This window comes from Phoenix dactylifera, chromosome 6 (assembly GCF_009389715.1).
Source record: "Phoenix dactylifera cultivar Barhee BC4 chromosome 6, palm_55x_up_171113_PBpolish2nd_filt_p, whole genome shotgun sequence".
In the NCBI taxonomy this organism is placed as follows: Eukaryota; Viridiplantae; Streptophyta; class Magnoliopsida; order Arecales; family Arecaceae; genus Phoenix; species Phoenix dactylifera.
The window spans coordinates 2,955,994-2,976,639 of NC_052397.1; the positions used below are offsets into that span (position 1 = coordinate 2,955,994).

The 20,646-nt window shown below is 38.9% G+C and overlaps 2 protein-coding genes across 3 annotated transcripts; one reads left to right on the plus strand and one right to left on the minus strand.

The window, feature by feature from the left end:
• Positions 1-422: 422 nt before the first annotated feature.
• Positions 423-5,135, minus strand: LOC103713089 (glutamate decarboxylase 1-like). The gene is made up of 7 exons (XM_008799863.4): positions 4,873-5,135; positions 4,590-4,794; positions 2,254-2,454; positions 1,944-2,158; positions 1,369-1,622; positions 1,230-1,282; positions 423-1,115 (listed from the first exon to the last, which is right to left on the minus strand). The coding sequence occupies exons 1-7, from the start codon at positions 4,956-4,958 to the stop codon at positions 642-644; spliced, it is 1,488 nt and encodes a 495-aa protein (XP_008798085.1). The 5' UTR covers positions 4,959-5,135; the 3' UTR covers positions 423-641.
• Positions 5,136-14,170: 9,035 nt separating this feature from the next.
• Positions 14,171-18,307, plus strand: LOC103713078 (protein NRT1/ PTR FAMILY 8.3). Of its 2 annotated transcripts, XM_026807182.2 has the most exons (6): positions 14,171-14,309; positions 14,972-15,074; positions 15,163-15,380; positions 15,580-16,136; positions 17,356-17,567; positions 17,647-18,105. In XM_026807182.2, the coding sequence occupies exons 1-6, from the start codon at positions 14,253-14,255 to the stop codon at positions 17,661-17,663; spliced, it is 1,164 nt and encodes a 387-aa protein (XP_026662983.1). In that variant the 5' UTR covers positions 14,171-14,252; the 3' UTR covers positions 17,664-18,105. The 2 variants fall into 2 exon arrangements, with proteins under 2 accessions (XP_026662983.1, XP_008798073.1); XM_008799851.4 differs by having other exon boundaries at positions 17,356-18,307.
• The last annotated feature ends 2,339 nt before the right edge of the window (positions 18,308-20,646 follow it).

Sequence of the window (20,646 nt, forward strand, 5' to 3'; positions counted from 1 at the left end):
AGAGTGAAGGCTGAGGAGGAATAGGAGAAGAAAAGGAGGAGAGATCATCTTTTTTAATTAGGATACCTACTTAAGCGGTTCTAGGACTATTCTCACCTTATACAAACCCATCTGCAACTTGAATTGCATGCAGCTCCAATTACAAGACACCGAACAACCTCTTAAGTCTTTTGCTTTTCACCAGCTTAGCTCAAGTTGAAGGCTTCAAGCAGATTTGACCTGATCCAAACTGTACTCTGTCACCCAGGGCAAAGCATGATATATTGGCTAGGTCTGCTCAAGTTCACCAGATGGTTTTCAGTTTGCTTAAGAGATGGGCATCAAATCCACACTTTCTGGGGGCTAGTTTCATTTTCCCCTCATGATGATGCACCATAACTCCCGTTGTAGAGCTGGAGAGACTGCTCACTTCTGTTGGCTCAAAAAAAAAAAAGACCTCTCATTTCTGGCCCCATCTTTACTTATTTGTGGGCAAAAAAAAAACATCCAACAGAGGCATAAGACAACTCTGTAGCAGCAAGCCGCAGGCTTTGTCTTGCCCACCGTAACACCAATACAGGTCGATAAAAATCTCTAAATCATATAGTTGACAAGGCGGGGAAACGACAGTATCAAATCAGTCTGATAACATTAAGATACTTCTAGCAAACGCCATTGGTCTTTTTGGCCATGACAAACTTCTTCCATGCATCCGCGACAGACCTCTGCGTCTCAAGCATATGCTTCTTGATCGCGGTTCCGTTCTCTTTCGTCCCATTGATCCCTGCTGGGGTTAGCAGCTTGGAAGGCAGCGCATCGAGCTCACGCAGCACCTTCACGACGTCGAGCACGAGTCGCTCCGCCAGCGTGCGGCTGAAGTCCTCCCTGATGACAACGCGCAGCACAGTAATATGCTGTGCATCAGGTGGCATCGTGTATGCCGGCACGATCCATCCAAACCTCCGCAGGTAGTCCGACACCTCGAACTCATCATGCCGGCTTCGGTCTTTCAGCGAGAATGCCACCAGAGGCACGCCATTGTCCTTTGAGATGATGTCGAACTTGCCGGTGTTCTCAAGGCCTCTCTTGAGCACCATGGCATTCTCCTGACAGTTCTCCATTATATTCTTGTATCCCTACAGCAATGCAGTGAAGGAATGGTCAGCCAACATTGCACATTAAACTCCAGCATTACTGGCAGCTAATATTCTTGTTATCATATTTGATGCATACAAGCAATGGAATCTTACCTCGAATCCCAAGCGAATTAGCTGATAGTATTGCGCAATGACTTGGCTAGAGCCTAGAAATAGTAAGAGAAGATAATTCTTTAGCAACATAGCAAATGAACTTGCGTAGTGGAATAGACAGAGAAGGTGGAGTTAGTACCTTTGGAAAAGTTTAGGGTGAATGTTGGTTGATCAGCTCCGAGATAGTTGATGTGGAAGATGAGTTCCTCGGGCAAGTCCTCCTTGCTCCTCCAGATGACCCATCCAATGCCAGCATACACCAGACCGTATTTGTGCCCGCTGACGTTAATGCTCTTCACCAGTGGTAGCCTAAAGTCCCATTCAAGGTCAGGGTACAAGAATGGGGCAATGAATCCACCGCTCGCAGCGTCTACATGGATCGGTGTATCCCAACTGCAATTTATCACTGGCTTTGAGTCATAACAACCACAGCACAACAAATATTACGCTAAGAAATGATGATAATAAACCAATGTCCACAAAAATTATAGGAAGGACTTCCTATGAGCTATCAAGCATGTTCATGAAGTTCTACTGCATAATTTTGGTGAGTGCAGTTCGCTATTCAGAGATCTTATTTAAGTGTTTGTGCAATTGCTCGTGCATGCAATAGGTAGTGGTATGAGCATTAGGAATGATTAGAAAGAAACTGGAAAAATTAAAAACTTGATTACTTGAGTGAGCCTTAATAAATATGGAACTGAGTATGATTACCCTGTTTGCTTGTTCTTCTTTGCTAGGAGGTCATTCAGGAGCCTGACATCCTCGAATTCTCCATTGAGCGTTGAACCGAGGATTGCAGCGACACAAATGGTGTTCTCATCTACCAATTCCACAGCCTTCTCAGGGTCCATGACATAGTAGCCATCCCTCAGCTTCACTTCCTTCAGTTCCACTTCAAAGTACCTAGCGAATTTCTCCCAGCAAACCTATTTAATCCATAATTAGTGCATAAAAACGTTAGATATTATAGATTGTAGGAGAAACAGGATCGATAAGATCAGTTGGTGAATGGTTCGCTTACTTGAACATTGGCGCCAGTGACAATGTTGGGCTTGTCATATGGTTTTCCCTCAGCCTTCCTCTTGTTCTGCCATCTCCTCTTGAAGGCTAATCCAGCGAGCATTATGGCTTCGGAGGAGCCCACAGTTCCGACTCCTACTGCCGTCTCGGACTCCCCAAGAGGAGCATTGAAGAGGTGGGCAATCATATTCACACACCGGTTCTGCATGAGCCAGTGCAAACATTAAAATTACTGCTATTCTTTTTGAAGTAAAACATCAGCAATCAATGTTACTAGGTATATAGTAGCCAATGTAGCCAAACTCTTCATATTGCAAACTTCGCAGCTTATTGGCTGCTAATGCCTTGACTACATGAGCTACAAATGCATTCATTCTCTGGGAATTTTATGACATCTAAATGTTAAAATCCAGGAAATTTGGACATGGTTTATAAACTAACGAAACAACTGCCATATAGTAATGAAATTCAAATATGACACAGTTGTTCTATCATGATATGATCACACTACCTAAACTCATGGGAATTCTCTGACACCTAAAAGCAAGGAAGACAAAATCATCAAAACAAATTTTAGATACAATTGTATTGTTATAACTCATACATGTTGACTCTAGTTTAGAAATGGTATCGTTGATCTCAGCCCAAACCCAAACCTTAGCTTTGGGCCAGCTTCAGTACAAGGCCCAAGAAACCAGCTTCTAGTTTAATGAAACCTTTTTTGAAAAATCTAGCAGGCATACTTGTGTCACCTGACAAGAACGATTTGGATGGGCCCCAAACAGCTATGTTAGGTTCAATTCTTCTATACCTGACTCTATCGGGGCTAGCCGGCTCACTTGCACCTCCGATCCTGGTCTGAAAATAACTATGTTTTCACGTCGGATCCACACTTTTTGAGATTCAGAAATGGCATCGCATGTCACAAATGTATTGAAAATTTGTGAGCAAGTCATTTCTTTATTTTGAAGGAAATCCAATCATTTTTTGTTTGATCGAAAAATAATCAAAATCTAAGAGCTAACTAGAATTCTGGAGCTGACATGGCATTGGCAGGAGTTAAAATGAGCAAATATAAAGAAAAAGAATGAATACAAGTTATACAGCTAATCTTTTTATATTTCTATACGTATGTGTATGTATGTATCCAAGTTATAGGGCTTGAGAATTTGAACATAAGTAAATCTGCGTTTGATCTTGTAAGACTATCAAAAATTTAAATTAAATTCATATATCATTATATAAAATAATTGGATTGGATTATTGATTTTTCAAATATCATTTACACCTCTTGTTAGAATAATATGTCTTTCGTTGTCTCATGTTTTTGAAGAGAAATCCAACCCGACACCATTTATCGAGTTGTACACAAGCATCTCTAATTATAGGCTCTCTAATTACAAACTTATCTTAATTTCCTATAAAAAAAATCTTATCTTGACATAATATTTCTTTTGGTACAGTTTAGTTCATTTTTTTATTATTATTATTTTTTTGTTCCTTCACAGTTGTCAATGGAAGCAATTAATCCGTTCCACCCACTTCCAAACCACTGCGAGACGCTCAGACCAAGACGCCATCACATGACCGCCTGCCAAGTGGGCCCCGTATTGTTTTGACCCTTCCGCGGAGGTCCCAACCTTCTTTGTCTTTTGTCAAAACCTCTCTTTTTTTATTATTATTATCTGTGTTTTGTCAAAATCTACCAACATAACTACTATTATTATCATGATTAGAGATTTAAATACACCACGCATGCCCAACACTAATCTTAAGTATATACAGTACCTTATTTATTTATAAGAATTAAAACAAGTTCTTAACATCAGCGTGTTTTTAATATATCTAATCCATTAATTTTAATACAAAATTTTTTGGACGTAATTTTAGAGATGAGCTTTTGTAAGGGTTTGCCCATTTTCCAATCAAAAAGCAAGTTGTTCTGGCCGACACTGCGGTCCTCACCTTGCAGAGGTCCACCAAAATTAATTAGATGGGGACTCCTTGACTTATTCCATACGATCTTGACGATCGAGCAACTTGCTCGCCACCTGGAAGAAAACCGCCCAAGAACAAACAAATAATGGAAGCAGCAGAACTATTGAGATCCAATTTTATGAGTATGTAGGAGAGATCCAATTCCTTATTCAGAGACTTGAAAGGTCAAAATAGATAGTCTTGATTTATCCCGCCGTTAGCCGGGTTTGGGCGTTTTTAGAGCGTGGAATAAGTGAGACTTTTGAAAGCTAAAAATAGATGGTCTTGATTTATCCCGCAGTAAGCCGGGTTTGGGCGTTTTTAGAGAGGGGAATAAGTGCAGGAATAAGAAATTCTTGCCTGGAGCTCGGTGGTGACCGGATACTCGTCCATATCGACGTAATTCTTGTTGATGGCAGCCATCATGAGCTTGTCGCACTCCGGCTCCATCCATGTGGTCACGAACGATGCGAGGTTGAGCCGGGGGTTTCCGTCGAGCATCAGCTCATCGTTGATGATCTGATACGCGGCCTCCTTGGGTATCGAGTTCTCCGGCATTCGAAACCTACAGCAAACTCACCATCAAACACCCCGTACGCATGCAACAAAGAGAAGAGTGGATGGATGGGAGAATTCACTTCACCTTGGAAGGGCCGTTCGGACATAGCGAGAGCCGAAGGTGGAGTGGACCGAGTCGTCCGACTCCGACGAAGTCTTGGAGAGCACCATGGTTTACTTCTTTGTAGAAGGGGAGAGACAAACGGAGATTGGAAATTGGCTTTGGCTTGGAGATGGAAAACAGGGGGAATCAAGGCTTTATATAGGGGAAATGGGGAGAGGCAGTGAGATTTGCTTAGTTACCGTGGCCACCTTTTTAAGATAATAGTGGGGAAATGGTCTTTGCTCGCACTGGGGCAGGAAGGCTGGCGTGGTTTAGAGGACTCGGTATCATATTCTGGAGTGGGAAACTTCAGACCACAGTGGTATTTGTCAACCGCGAGTTTGGGAAAGTTCGTGGGCCGAAGCGGCGTGGAACGACGAAAACCGAGGGTAGGAGGTTCGTCGGGAACCCTCCTACCTTGGTTATACCCGGAATTTTAGTAATCTGGAAAGCACCGTTCTTTCTTGAAAAAGAAGTGTAAATGCGTGAGATTTTACGAGTGGAGTGCCCTCACGGCAGACAAGAACGAAGGCACACGTAGCGACGGGAAACATGGAAAAAAAAGATTAGAACTTGGCATACGGCGAAGAATTCTTGACATTTCGCTGGCTTGAGTTCACACTGGAAGCTTCGGGCACGTTTTCTTGGAATCTTTGAATGTATTAAAAATCAAGTATTCTGTCGGAATGTCAAGCCTTCGCAATGTTTCAGGTGGTTTACGGTGCCAAAATATCATGTTACAAGTTACCTTGAGGAAAGCTGCACCATGAAACCTCCTATATTATTCATACACGTTATGTATGATATTTCTACTTCAGCACACAAAAAAAAAAAACTTCCTACATTTGGAAGGGTGTGATAGCTGGATTCGTTGTTGTTTACTATTTTTCGAAACTAAAAAACTAAAGGCAAAGATAAAATATATGTGAAAAAAATATAGAGAAAATTGTCTAGAAAAAAAAGACTTATGTTGGCAAAAGCCGCCAATACTAATGAGCCCATTCCAAATTAGAGGATAGGGTGAATTATGGTGCTAGAATGCTAACGCAGTATGGCAAACCGAAGAACTCGTGCTAGAAGCAAGATAAAATTTGTTTCGAACCTCCCAAGTGCAAGTTTTTTTATCATAATAAGCTTGTAATACGTATCTTAAATTCCAACTAAACTGAACTGGTGTTGAAAGAAATATAACTCTCTCTTAATTATGGCTCGCAATCAAGAAACTTGGATGATGGACAATCTTTTAATCATATGCAAATACCTGCGTGTTCAAATGAGCCTTGGAGCAGATATTAGATTGTCCTATTATGACTCAAGTGTCCCAAATTTAAAATATGAAAATAGCCTTTCTAATCTTTCTCCAATGTAACATAACAACCTCCATACATGTTCAATCATTTCTTTTTCTCTTTTTTTTCCCTATAAAATCTAAATCATTCAGTCAAATTCTATCTAACAACTAGAGACATGTATTTTCACTATATTTTTTTTCTTTTGTATAATAATACATTGGAGAATCCAATAAGTTGGAATAAAACACCTTCCTAAGCATCTTTACCTTCATTGTTTAATATAAATACAATATAATATCTCCAATTGTCTATGTATGATTAGCATGATCCAGGTCATTTCTGAATTTAAAAATTTATGGCCTTGTCTATAAAATACCCCTACTCACAAGGTTCAACCTAATCCAAATGAAAGGCAGCAGTTCAAAGCTGTTTTAGTTATCTACTTTTTCCTGGGTGGGGAGCGAGTGGGATGGTATTCTCTCCTACAGCCTCAGTGCTACTGAAACATTAAGACTCTTTCAAAGGGATTTTTACACAGCCTATTTGAAACCTAACATTATTAGCAAATTTTTTTCAAACCTCTTTGCAAAATAATTCAAAGTCTCACTGTGGTACTTTTCTCTACTTTCTTTCGTGACCCATCGTTGGAGCCCATAAGTTGGCCAGGAGGACCCGGTCAAACAGGTTGGTAATATCACATCACAAAAAATATATATCTAATTTGATAGAAAATTTGACTCCAATATCAACTCATTGGGATTTAGCCGAATCTTACAGGCGGCAACATAAGCCCAATCAAACACTTCGATGTATAGTGGAAATTTTATTTGGAATATATCAATTTTTGTTTTCAATAATATAAACCTTTTTCTTTGAGCATCTACCATTATTCTCTGTTATAATAGCAAATGATGCCAACCATAAACCTCAATATTTTAAATCCAAAATCTTGATAATTTCTATCTAGATAGTCTTTTTGACAACTAATGATAATTTTTAACCATTATTGTAGCCAATAATGATATTAAATATGATGTTATAACGATATGATATTTTTTTTAATAATTATTTTTTAATAATTTTTTAATATAAATGTTATGATATACTATCACTATATATGGAAAAAGTAAAATAATATATTATTAAAAAATAATAAGATCATAATCCGCGTACAATAAGAAATAGAAAAGCATTGTATCAAAGGGACATCAAAATGCAATATAATAGAATTATTAGTGATGGTAGTCTAACATCTTTAAACTATTTATATACCCAAAATTATATGATCTAGAGATCTCTAGTTTATGCCTAAAGTGATCAAATATATTTATATATAATTTAGTATTATTTAGACTATTTATTTTTAGACTATTTGATGCCTAGGTTAGATATTTTCAAATTACATGATTTTTGGTATGCATGTAATCTAAAGATAGTAAATCATATCTAACGGCTTGGATAATCGATGTAGGATCTTTATCGCCCAATAAACCTATATCTGATTGGGTTCACACATATGGTTTTAAATATTACCGTTATGATGATGCAACGGTATTGCTGAAATTTGGATGACAATGGGGGAGATTGTCGCAGTCCCACGGGGAAGGAAATGGTGTGATTCATTAATTTCATCCTTGCGTCATGATGTTTGGGGGGTGGTTTTGGCTTGTCGGTGGGATTCGTTGGAAAGCAGGAAGAGGAAACCGCGGCGTCCACCCGCTGGTCGGTCCCCACCGGCTTTCCGCCCAAAGATTTTGCGAGACAAGAGGGAGGACGCGGCTTTTCTCCACCGTCCCTGTTTCTTTCCGGTTTCAAACTTCTTCAAAAGCGGACCGTGCCGATTCCTCCGCATCAAACGGCGCCGAGACCAACGGCTACGGAGTTGAACCGGAATTCTGGAAAGGTCGTGGGCTAACAGGGCGAAATTTCTGTGGGCCTGGACACAGATATGGCCATCGAGGTTTTGGTCCTCCCTTGAATTTGACTTGGTTCTCGTTTTGTTTTGGAGAAGGCACTGAAAAAAAAGAAAAACTTTTGTAGACAGCTTTTTATTTTCCATCTAGTAGGTGGTGGAAAAAATTTTAAAAAGGTGGGGAAAATAGATTTTTATGCGTTTGACTGAACTAAATAGGAAGATTGGACTTTGCTTTTTTATAAAATCTTTTATGAGAAAATATCGAGTCTAGAAATCAAGACTGCTAGGAGTATGGTTTCAAGAAAATCTAGTATGGTTTCAAGAAAATCTGCCCATGATACCTGAATCAATAATCATGTGCACAGGGAAAAATTCACGGAGGTCCCCTATTTGCCACTCATTATGATTACAATTATTTTTTTATGGATTTGTTTAGTTCGTGGAAAAAGAGAAGTGGAAAAAGTGGAGTCGACAGGAAAATAAAGAAATAGTTCTTATTTGATTGAAATTTAAAAAATATATATAGAAAAGTAGCTTTTATGAACATAAGATTCTCGTATTACATGTGAAACAAAAACCCAAATGAAATATAAAAAAAGTTTAATTTTCACTAACTAGAAATTAAAATTATTTTTTTTTCAAAAGTACTCTTAAACTTTTAGTTAGAATCCGATAAATTTTGTGGTACATCGACCAACTATAGAAGCCATGCTATGAATACCACTAATACTTCCTCCTCATGGATGTCATCGATCTTGTCACATATGCTGACTATATTGAAGAATTTAGGCTTGCCCAAAAACAGAAGCAATTGAAACGCACTCAAGCCATTCTATGCTCAAATTTTAGGTGGTTTGAAAGGTATTTATGAGCTGAGGCCACTAAATTGCTGGCCGGCAGGCCACCAAGTCCAAAGCAACGATACCTCACGTTGCTTCACCAACGGGCAAGGAATCGATTTCTTTGTTCTCTTTTCATTTTCTTAGACTCGTAAGCCTGTAAAAGGCTAGAAGATATTCGTTGTGGATTGGGGTGCAAGCACTACCTCTGCCTTCTGAAACATATTTTATGGAAGCTTCAAGCTTGCGAATCACTTTCTCTGGCTTGGTGCCATATTCCACGCGCGAGAGGGCAGGTTTGACGGCCACATGGAAAGTTCTATGAAGACTTCTCGCTCGATCGCGTTTGGGAGGAGCAAAGGTCCATGGTCAGTCTGAGATCTTCCAAAAGAAATCCACTGCATGCGATCATATAATAATTACAACAACTAGAAGGAATGGAGCCTAATGTTATGTGAAGCATAATTCTCATTGCAAGTTTTGTTTGTTGATTTCTAGAAGGATTTTCGTGTGTCTGGTGGAGGAATTTAGCACAACTTTGAAATGGAAATATCAACTGTTGCTGGGAATTTTTTTCTCCTGCCTGAAAAGTATAAGTTGTTCATTGCTGAAACTTTTCAGCCAAATTGGAACTTCCTAGAACAATTGCTTGATGATATCCGTTTGTTGTTAAAATTTTATTTCATGCAGTATTCCATGAGGGTACGAACATGGCAATAGCTGAAGCAATGGTCCATTTAGGGCTAAATAGAGGTGGGTGCGATCTGATTATTTTGCTAGTAGATCTAGGGACAACGAACAGATGGAGAGAAGAACATAAATATTTATGTGATTCGGTCTATAACCTATGTCTACGAGTAGAGATGATCGAAGAAAGCTTCACTAATGATAAAAAAGCACAGAGAGGAGAAAAGCTCTCAATCGTAGGGGCACTTGAAAGGCCTAAAATGCAAAGGTGTGGTGATCCCAAAAACCTTAGAAAGGGTTGAGCTGTACCCAAAAGCCTTAGAAAGGGTTGAGCTGTACCCAAAAGCCTCGAAGGAGCCCACTGTCATCACAAATTGCTTGGGCCTTTAACCCAGAGCTTTGGCCCATTGCGTGTAACCCCACCTCTTGTTATTGGGCCTAATCCCATACCAATGACCCAAGCAAAGAAACTTTCTTAGCAGATTATCTTGTAAATACAAGACACCGAAACAGATTAACTATGAAGTCAATAATCTAAATGATCGAGCTAATTCTGAGTATTTTCAAATAGAAGAGGTGGTGATACTGTAATCAAGGCCATAAATGAAAAATAACAAAGCTGCTAGTAGGCTTAACTTGGTTCATGTTATTCTTATCCTTTTTTTTTCTCAAAAAGAAAAAAAAAATCCTAGTCTTACCTTTCAAGATCGACTAATAGATCCAGCAATGGTAATATTTTCTGAATTCTGTATTTAAAGAGTAATTCCAGGGGATCTAATCCTTGTACAAAGAAAAATCCCTTTATAATCCAGCAGCCAACTAGTATGCTATATGATGAGAGGGATCTTAAATTTCTGAGAAGATTTCGAGCGACAGGCCTTAAGAGTTCAGCCAAGCAGCTACAGCTCAAAAATGTTCTCTATTCGCAAGATCCATATGATTTATGATAAATTGCATTACAGTAGTGATACAGTGATCATTATCAAAATCATTGTTTTAAAAATAAATAGTTTCATATCATATAAGTTGGGGCAAATAATGTCCATCACAGGCATGATTACAACCTATGATGATTTCAGACAGGTTCATTATAACAAATAACATTGTTATCAGAATGTTGAAGGAAAGGAAGGAGTAAAATAAAATACGAACATGGGAGAAGCAAAGTAAAGGAGAGAGAAGAAGGAAAAGAATAAGAAAAAAATGGGATGAAAGTGAATAAAAGAGGAAAAATGGCATTTTTAGATTAAGTATTTGGAAAAGATATCAGTAAACCAAATGATAAGAAAAGAGGATATGAGCGAAATTTTGGTATTCATTCACACTCATATTTTTACATATAGTAAAATGTACATTGCCAATTGGACCCCTCTCCTAAGCTTTTAATCGCAAAATTTTTGGGCTAAAATTTCGAGAATGGTATCCTCATCATTTTTGTATAAATAATTATAGTATATCCAAGTAGGACATAAGTGGAAATGAAAACAGAGATCGATCGGCTATAATAAATCGTCAATGGCATTATATCAACCAAATTTCAGCTAGTTCAAAATGCATCACATATTAAGAGGTCATGATTTGTTAATTGCCAGCCATACAATAGGCAAATATAATCTGGGTAGTTTGTTAGTAAAATTAACTACATAGCAAAAGTTATTAGGATAGTATAGAGTTATTCATGCAAGAAACCTCCAAAACAATAAATAGAGTTACAGAGTCGAGAAACTACCGAAACAAGATAGTTACTATTGGAAGTAGAGGACAATTTTCTCTTTTTTTTCCTCGATTATTTTATTTATTAAGTGACCTAAGGATGTAAGAATTCAGATTGAATAAAAGTCAGCACTTGCTATTTTGGTAGAATCAATTATTCAGGTTGAACACTGGAGTTCCCCCGAACTATTAGACCGCGGCTTTAGTTCCTAACAAATAGGTTTAAAGGTCGCTATACGGCATTCCAAATTTGCGGTCAACTAATTTTTCCAATACTGACGTTGACGTTGCAATTTTTGGCGGAATTCAGATTGATATAGTGTGAAACCCTGGAACTGGGCCGGTCAAGTGGACCGGCCCAACCCCAAGTTTTCGATCTCACGTGTGTCGTACATGAGGGCATGGGATGAAGGGAGCCATCCTGTAGAAGAAGGATCCCCTAGGGCGTCTTCCTCCTCTTGTAAGGCCATCCGAAGAAGTGCAGCCGCTCGAGAGAGAGAGAGAGGGAGCCGTTGAAGCCGGTCTTCTTTGATCTAGATGGTCCTCTCCTTCTATTGCCGTCGGAGAGAAAGAAAGCCGTCGGATCCTCATCGGAACTGAGGTAAGAGTTCATACTCCTCTTCTCTTCATCTCTTAGCACTTGGATGTGATTCTTCATATGTTTGAACCGGCCAATCGCTGGAGTTTGGATTCGGGATAGGGCGCTTTGTTTCTTCGCTGTCGACTCGTGTTCACTGCCGTCGGTAGCCGAGGTTGGCCGAGCCTACCTCGCCACCTCTTGCCCCCGACGGGGTTGGCCACCGCGGCCGCCCTTGGACTCGACCAAGGAGGGAAGAAAAAGAAGAAAGGAGGGTCACGGGTCCCTGTTCCGCCAAAGAAGAGAGGAGTTGGGAGAAGAAGGAAAGGGAAGAAGAAAAAGAAAAGAAAGAAAGAAAGAAAAAAAAAATAAAGGAAGGGGGGTGGTTTACGAGTATGAACCCAAACCCGAATCCGAACCCGAATTCGGGGTGCTAGGCATTTCTGCAAGATCAGCCATGGGGAACATTAAAATTTAAGTTATATATATATATATATATATATATATATATATATATATATATATATATATATATATATATATATATATATATATATATATATATTGTGATGAATTTTAAAAGAAAAATATAATTTTTGGATATTAGGTTTTGCAAGGAATTTGTGAGATTAATTGAATTTATTGTGAATCGCGTTCGATGTAAGTAGTGAACTGCCTTTTCTAGACTCTTTATTTATATAATATTATTTTTGCATCGAATAAATTGTTAATGAATTTATATGTGATTTATGAATTTTACGAGATGATGATTTAAATGAAAAATAGATATGTGAATTGGAATAATATTTTTCGAATATATTTACTGTTCTTGCATCGTATATGCATATTTAGATCGGATTATGATATATCTATTATGTTACAAAAGAATTTTGATGTACATCAGATTTGGAACTCTCAGCCTGACTATGTTCTGGACCCTGCTAATTGGGGGTTATGCATTGGCAATTCTGGCCCCACCACAGGGTATAAGTGTGGTATTCTGGCCCACTCCGCAGGATATAAGTACGGTATTCTGGCCCACTCCGTAGGGTATAAGTACGATTTTGTTTCTGGCCTAACCACAAAGTATAAATGTGGTCGTAGTTAAAGGCTGTTGAGTTGAATGTGATTTGTTTCGAATAAGATTTATGATTATGTATATAGATATTTGAAAGATACGGATTTCAACGGATTTGTGTTTGAAAAAGAATTGATTATGTCGTTATGCTGATTCGTCGTAATTTGTATTTATATTTTATGTTATTATATGAATTGTATAATTAAGTTATTTATTACTTATTGAGTTGTTTAGCTCATTATATAATTTTTTGTTATTTTACAGATTCCGAGAACTAACCTATCGGAGTTTCAAAATAGGAGAGCGACTAGAAGAACTATGGCACAAGTTATCTTAAATTAAGGTTTATTTAAATTGATATTTTATGTTAGACTATTGTTAGACTTGTGAGACATTGTAAGTTGTGTTAGTTAAAGAAATAAAGTTTGCATAATATTAGTTAAAATATTTACGCTGCCTGATTGATATTATGATAAGATGCCTTGTATGCTTGTATGGAGAGTTTTCTACGGGTGTGTGGCAGTTGGCGCAGACCTCCGGCTCGCGATCGAGACGTGACATATAGTTAATAAAAAATTAAAAAAGATATCTGATGTTTAGTTAGAGTTTTCAAAATAAGAAAGATAGAAAAGTTGATGTTGTATGTAAATAAGATTTCATATTTGATGAAAAAAATGCATGTATGATATGAAGGAGTCCAATTCCTACCATCTAAAAATGTTCAACCAAACATCAGCCATTTTGTGTGTGCCACTTTTTTATAATCAAACGAAATATACAAAACCTATTGTTTTTGGATATATTCAAGTATTAACTTTTCAGAACAAAAATTTAATAAAAATAAATTTTTTTTTATGAGCCAAACGAGTACTAGTTTTTAAGTGGTGAGACTCGAGAACTAGTCGAAATCCTGAGGCATATGTATGGAAGATGACTATATGAATTTTTGCCTCTTTTTTGAATTTCTTCAGTTTTGATATTATTCAACGGTTCATCAAATTAACGAAGGTTCAATGGTTCATCAAAATAATAATAAATATATTACATCACCGCATTGAATCTTCTGACACGATTCACATTTTTAGGTCGACGATGCCATCATCATCCCGGTGTAAAAAAATATAAAATATTTTCATAAATCTATTTTATTTTATTAATATTAGAGCAGATAAAGTAGGTTTTGGTGTGGGCTCCAAACAATCGAGTGCGCATATTTTTCTGCTTCTCCCTCCCCCCCTTTCTTTCTCCCTGGTTTCGATCTATGGGCTCTCAGGAGGAGGAACAGAGAACCCTGTTGGAAGATGGGCTCTTATCAGAGGTTTTCTATCTCTTCTTATTTTTCTGCTCTAATTGATGGGAAACTGGTTCAAGTTATCACCTTTGATTTCCTCCTGGATTCAGGGGTACTAAAAAAATATAGGAAGTTCTCTAATGTGTGGCTGTGTGATTCTGTGATGATTCTTCTGAGGTAGATTTGGGGGGGAAAAAGCCCTGTTTGATAAGTTGCTTTGTTTAGCTAGTGATTGGTATCTATGTTTCAGATTAGCGCGAATCATTCGCAATGGTTTGGGATCTGCAGCTATCCTTACAAACTTAGAAAGCTAACCTTGGACAATAATTAGGTTGTCAGTTTCCTAAGGGTATTCAAATTAGCCAGTTTTTCACATAACTCTTATTAATGCTTTCAATCAACACTTTTCACTAGAAAAAATATCATTGCTGATCAACTCTTGTAGAAATAAGCATTTGTCTTGCACACTGCAAACTCTGGTGATGAGGTGCAGTGTTCATATTACTTTCTGAAATTAAGGTGCAGTGTTCATATTACTTTCTGAAATTAAGGTTCAAGGCAGCTTAGGGTTAAATGGTCGAAATTGTAAGAACTAAGGAGTCTAATTTCATCATAGTTTTTTAAGATTCTATAGTCTTTAGAACTACTATGATATCCATCATGGTTGATGTCTGAACTTTGATGTGTAGATTGGAAAAGGACCATACACTGGAGATGGATCGGTTGATATTCAGGGAAATCCTGTCTTAAAAGATCGCACAGGCAACTGGAGGGCATGCCCTTTCATTCTAGGTGGTGACATTACCTGAAACTGTTCCGCCTATAATCTTGTCAGCTATAAATTTTGTCATTGCTTGTGATTATGAGTGCCAAATTACAGGGACTGAATGCTGCGAACGTTTAGCCTTCTATGGAATAGCAATTAATCTTGTCTCATATCTCACCAAGAACCTACATGAGGGAAATGCTTCTGCTGCGAGAAATGTTACAACTTGGCTAGGGACCTGCTATCTGACCCCCCTGATCGGAGCTATAATGGCTGATGCGTATTGGGGAAGGTACCGGACGATTGCAGTATTCTCTGCAATATATTTTCTTGTAAGTATAACTGATTCTCTCTCTCTCTCTCTCACACACACACACAGTTTTCTCGGTTCGAGCTATAGCAAGTGCAAAATCATGATTGGCTATATGTTCTGTTACTTGATATGTGATCTGTTGTCATGCTTCAGTCTAACATGCTTTCCACCAAGAGCCTTCAATTGGCAGATCAATGATTCTGTTTTTCTGAATATAGGGAATGGGTACACTGACCCTTTCAGCTTCAGTTCCTGGTTTTAAGCCTCCATCCTGTGTAGGATCTTTTTGCCCAGAAGCAAGTGCAGTTCAATATGCTGTTTTCTTCCTTGGTCTCTATCTGATTGCATTAGGGACTGGTGGAATCAAACCTTGTGTTTCTTCCTTTGGAGCTGACCAATTTGATGATACTGATTCAAAAGAGAGAGTGAAGAAGGCTTCATTCTTTAATTGGTTTTATTTCTCTATCAACATTGGTGCTCTTGTATCCAGCACTTTTCTTGTCTGGGTGCAAGATAACTGTGGGTGGGGTTTGGGCTTTGGGATTCCAACTTTGTTCATGGGCTTAGCCATTATAAGTTTTTTCACAGGCACCTCACTTTATAGATTTCAGAGACCAGGAGGAAGCCCTATTACAAGAGTCTGCCAGGTAGTTGTGGCTTCTCTTCGCAAGTGGAAGGTGGAGGTTCCTCATGACAGTTCTCTCCTATATGAGCTAACTGACAACGCCTCAGCGATCGAGGGGAGTCGAAAACTGGAGCACACTGATGAGCTTAGGTGCAATTCTCAGCTTCTCAAAAAAAATTTATGATAATTGATTTTTAAATTGTTTAAACTGCAGATTCTGTACTCATAGGAGGCTTTCTTACCCTGTTGTGTTATGAATCTTTAGTCAGGTCCTTAAGTGCTCCATGACTTGGTCAGGGATACATCCCTAGATTTATAAAGGGATAGTAAAAATTTGTCTGGAGATCCTTGTGTACAAAAATATGGTTTGCAAACTTGCATAGGAGGTTCTTGCATTCTGTACCCAACACATTTTAGGATTTATAAGCTATCAATAACTGTCAGTGTTCTAGAGAATCAGCTTATTCCTAAATCATAGGAGGAAGTGAATTGTAAAATTAGATCATTAACTGTAGGAGTTGTGGAAAACGCTTCATAAGACTAAGAAAATATGCAAATTTTCCAAAGTATATTGTAAAAGGGATTGACAGAATTGTTAAATATCCTAGTCTTGCTACTTTCTAAAGGAGTTTGTATCGTAAGTTTCCATTTGTGACCTATACATTATGAAGTGGATAAATAAGTTATCAGCTGAAATAAGCAAATTTTTGGTAGCTCCACTTTTGCTTTGTGTACAACTTATATTCTACTATTGCATATAACCGGATCCTGAATGGGTTTATAATTTGATTTATTTTAATGATACGCGTTGAACTGGCATTTATCTTTATGTGATGCATATCAACTATAATTTAATTTAAAACTCCGATTCTGTCATGATTTCATTGAATCAGAACATGAAATTTGAATCACAGATCATTGCTTTCAGTAAAACATAATGATAATGTCATCTGTTTGACTTGCTGAATCTTAAATATATATATATATATATATATATGTATGTATATATATATTCCAGAATGTGGCTATATATATATATGTATGTATATATATGTATTTAATTTAAAACTCCGATTCTGTCATGATTTCATTGAATCAGAACATGAAATTTGAATCACAGATCATTGCTTTCAGTAAAACATAATGATAATGTCATCTGTTTGACTTGCTGAATCTTAAATATATATATATATATATATATATATATATATATATATATATATATATATATATATATATATATATATATATGTATGTATATATATATATATTCCAGAATGTGGCTATAGCTTTTGAGTCGTCAAATGCTACAATATTTTCACTTTTTCTTCTTGATATTGCATGTTGAACTGTGCAACATTTACCACAGATTTCTCGACAAGGCTGCTACTGTTTCAGAGCTTGATGAGAAGACTGAAAGCTTCTCCAATCCATGGAGGCTCAGCACAGTCACTCAGGTGGAAGAACTGAAGATATTGGCGCGCATGTTCCCCATCTGGGCCACCACCATTGTATTCTCAGCTGTTTATGCACAGGCTGCCATGTTTGTTGAACAAGGGATGGTTCTTGACACAACCATTGGTTCGTTCACCATTCCTCCTGCATCTCTGGCTAGCTCTGATGTGATCAGTGTTTTCATATGGGTTCCGATCTACGACAGGATTTTTGTGCCAATAGCAAGGAGGTTCACTGGCAAGGAGAGAGGCTTTTCAGAACTCCAGAGGATGGGTATCGGCCTGTTCATATCTGTATTAGTTATGGTGGCAGCAGCACTGTTGGAGATGAAGCGTCTGGATATTGCGAAGGCCGAGCATTTGGAGCACCAAAAGGTGGCAGTTCCATTGAGTATATTGTGGCAGATACCTCCATATTTCTTGTTGGGAGCAGCAGAAGTATTCACATTCATTGGGCAGCTTGAGTTTTTCTATGATCAGTCTCCTGATGCCATGAGAAGTCTCTGCAGCGCATTCTCTCTTGTCACAACTGCACTGGGGAGCTACCTAAGTTCTTTCATTCTGACCATTGTTACCTCTATAACAACCCGAGGAGGAAAAACCGGATGGATTCCTGATAACTTGAACGAAGGGCATCTCGATTACTTCTTCTGGCTTGTAGCTGGGCTCAGTTTTTTGAACCTTCTCGTTTATATTAACTGTGCCATTAGGTATAAAATCAAGAGGGCTTCTTGAATTCCAACTTTGTTTTGTTGGCTTTAAGAAAGTTCAGACATGCTCAAATGTTTACAGATGTTGTGTCATTCTCAATATATATATATATATATATATAGTGTTTCTATAACAATGTCAAATTATTTCTTCCTATATGATGCTTTAGTTTGGGACAATTATATCATTATATGGAATTCATTATTTTTTTAGCAAGACCCAGGATTTGTTTCCTAGAACTCCTCCGAGGGCAAGCTCTCAGGGGAGAGGTGCCGAACAAGCTAATAGCTGTTGGCCAATAAGTTGATGTGGCACTCCCTGTGAACTGTTAATGGTATTGAATGTGAGCCTTCAATTCTTATGATGGGGACACAGAAAGCCAACTAGCACCAAGATTCAATGTATGGCAACAAAAACGTATAGAAATCTGATGTCAAAGGCTTTGCCAGTTGAAAAATGCTTACAAAAGTAAAAAGAAAAAAAAAAGAAAACAAGGGAACAAGTAACCCCGCTCGGTGGAACACTCAAAAAAAATAAAACAAAATATTTTTTTTTTCTTCCTTCTTCTCGGAAGCTTTCCTGTTTTGTTTCTCTTTTTTTTTCTTTTGAACCAGAGCTCCCCTCCCTCCTTTCTCTAGCCGAGCTGAGAACCCCCATTATATAGATCTCCCCCACCCCTTGAAGCCGGCGATGGATCCCCTGATGGAGGGGTAACCGACGCTTGTTCGGGAAGGAGGAGGGGTCGTCCGGGATGCGTGATCGATGGCTTCGGATGCTTCGAAAGCTGGCCGCGGGATCATTGGGAAGGAGTTGATCACAGAAGAGATCCGGTGCGGATGCGGGAGGGCTGAAGAAGAAGGTGGTTGGATTGATGGCTCCGGATGCTTCGTGGATGGCTGGAAAGTTGGATGCTGGGATCATGCGTGATGCTGGATGCGGCTGGAACGGGCGAAAAAAGCCGGGAGGAACGCGGATGCTAATTCGGGAAGGAAGGACGTCTCGAATCCAGAAGAATGGCTGGATCCTTGGATGCATCACGGGCGGAAGCAGAGGTAGAGGAGGGGGTCTCGAATCAGGAAGGGGGACACGGGGATTTCTGGGAGGAAGGCGTGGATCCGGATGAGGAGAGCTGGGATCACGGACTCAGGAAGAGATGCAGATGGCTGGGATGCTGAAACAGAGAAGGAAATGGGGCCTGCTTTGATGCGGAAGAGGTGGATGGGCACGAGAGGAAGCTGGGACGAAGTGAACGGGTGGATTGCGCTGAAGAAAACAATTGCTGAAGGAAATCATCGCGGGACCTTGATGCGGAAGAATCATGGGATGCCTAGTCGCTGATCTGGAAGCTCGAACGGTTGAAGATGAAGCATGCATGCAGCTATTACTCAGAATACTTCCCTAGCCACACGTGATCTTCCTTTATTTTGAATTTTAATGCACTCTAGAGACTGTGACGTGTAGACATGTGCTGCTCGGATGCAAATGTGCTTTGACCAGGTTCAATTATGCTCCAGCGTGATCAGGCTTGGGATCATAAATCCCAATTTGTACTAAATGCGCATTTAAACGACAACCTGTGCCAAACAAAAATATAATATTGAATCAGCAATTTTATCATTATCTGTTGGCAATAATACTAATTTAAGTAGTATGTAAATCATACTTTTGTGCTCTTATCAGTCTTCCAACGATGAGGTGGTAGCTCAAGGTTCTCCTGACCAGGTCTCTACGACTTCGGAGAGAATTCTCCCCAAGATGTCCTCTAATCCAGATACTGAGACAAGCTTCCTGAGGGACTCCAATCTCGATCCAATCCGAATGGCGTTTTCCATCTCTCAAGACTTTGTCCTTGAGTGTCCGGGCCCTTCGGATCGGGTGACTTCGCCTGAGGAGAATCGAATAGCCCCGTATGAGAAGTCCCTAAAGATAGGGCTAAGGCTCTCAATCCTATTGGTAATCGCCGGCCTACTAGCCTAGTACCAACTTGTCGTCGCACAAATTCGGATCGGGTGACTTAGCCCGAGGAGAATTGAATAGCCCCGTATGAGAAGTCCCTAAAGATAGGGCTAAGGCTCTCAATCTTGTTGGTAATCGCCGGCCTACTAGCCTAGTACCAACTTGTCGCCGCACAAATCATCTCCAATACTTTGAGGATGATTGTAGGCTTCTTTTGCCTTTTCCGGCTTCAAAGTATCATCCCTACACCAGGGATTTTCTAGGCTTTCTTTCAAGTGAAGATCCATCCTCGTAATATGTGATGGTGGTACCTCTCTTATAGGAAGGGTTACAATGTCTTCCTCCTAGCTCTTCATTCATTCATGGGTACAAGGGTCAGTATTAGTTTGTATCTTCTGCAACTCTCTAGAGTTTTCGACCCTATGGAGGACACTTGGGAAGCAAGCTTTGAGCCTCTTCCTATTCTAATTGGATGAGAAGCAGGAGTTTGTCGATTTGCTTCGCCAGATAAGAGCTCCAGCGTTGACTGAGCTGCTTCG

What these genes read in the sequence shown, in the direction of transcription:
- LOC103713089 (XM_008799863.4), bottom strand. Translation starts at nt 4,958, where the DNA reads ATGGTGCTCTCCAAGACTTCGTCGGAGTCGGACGACTCGGTCCACTCC. An exon ending in AAGAAGAACAAGCAAACAGG is followed by an intron (nt 1,623 to 1,943) that starts GTAATCATACTC and finishes GATAAATTGCAG; the next exon opens with TTGGGATACACCGATCCATG. An exon ending in CACCCTAAACTTTTCCAAAG is followed by an intron (nt 1,283 to 1,368) that starts GTACTAACTCCA and finishes TACTATTTCTAG; the next exon opens with GCTCTAGCCAAGTCATTGCG.
- LOC103713078 (XM_008799851.4), top strand. Translation starts at nt 14,253, where the DNA reads ATGGGCTCTCAGGAGGAGGAACAGAGAACCCTGTTGGAAGATGGGCTC. An exon ending in GGCATGCCCTTTCATTCTAG is followed by an intron (nt 15,075 to 15,162) that starts GTGGTGACATTA and finishes GCCAAATTACAG; the next exon opens with GGACTGAATGCTGCGAACGT. An exon ending in TCTCTGCAATATATTTTCTT is followed by an intron (nt 15,381 to 15,579) that starts GTAAGTATAACT and finishes TTCTGAATATAG; the next exon opens with GGAATGGGTACACTGACCCT.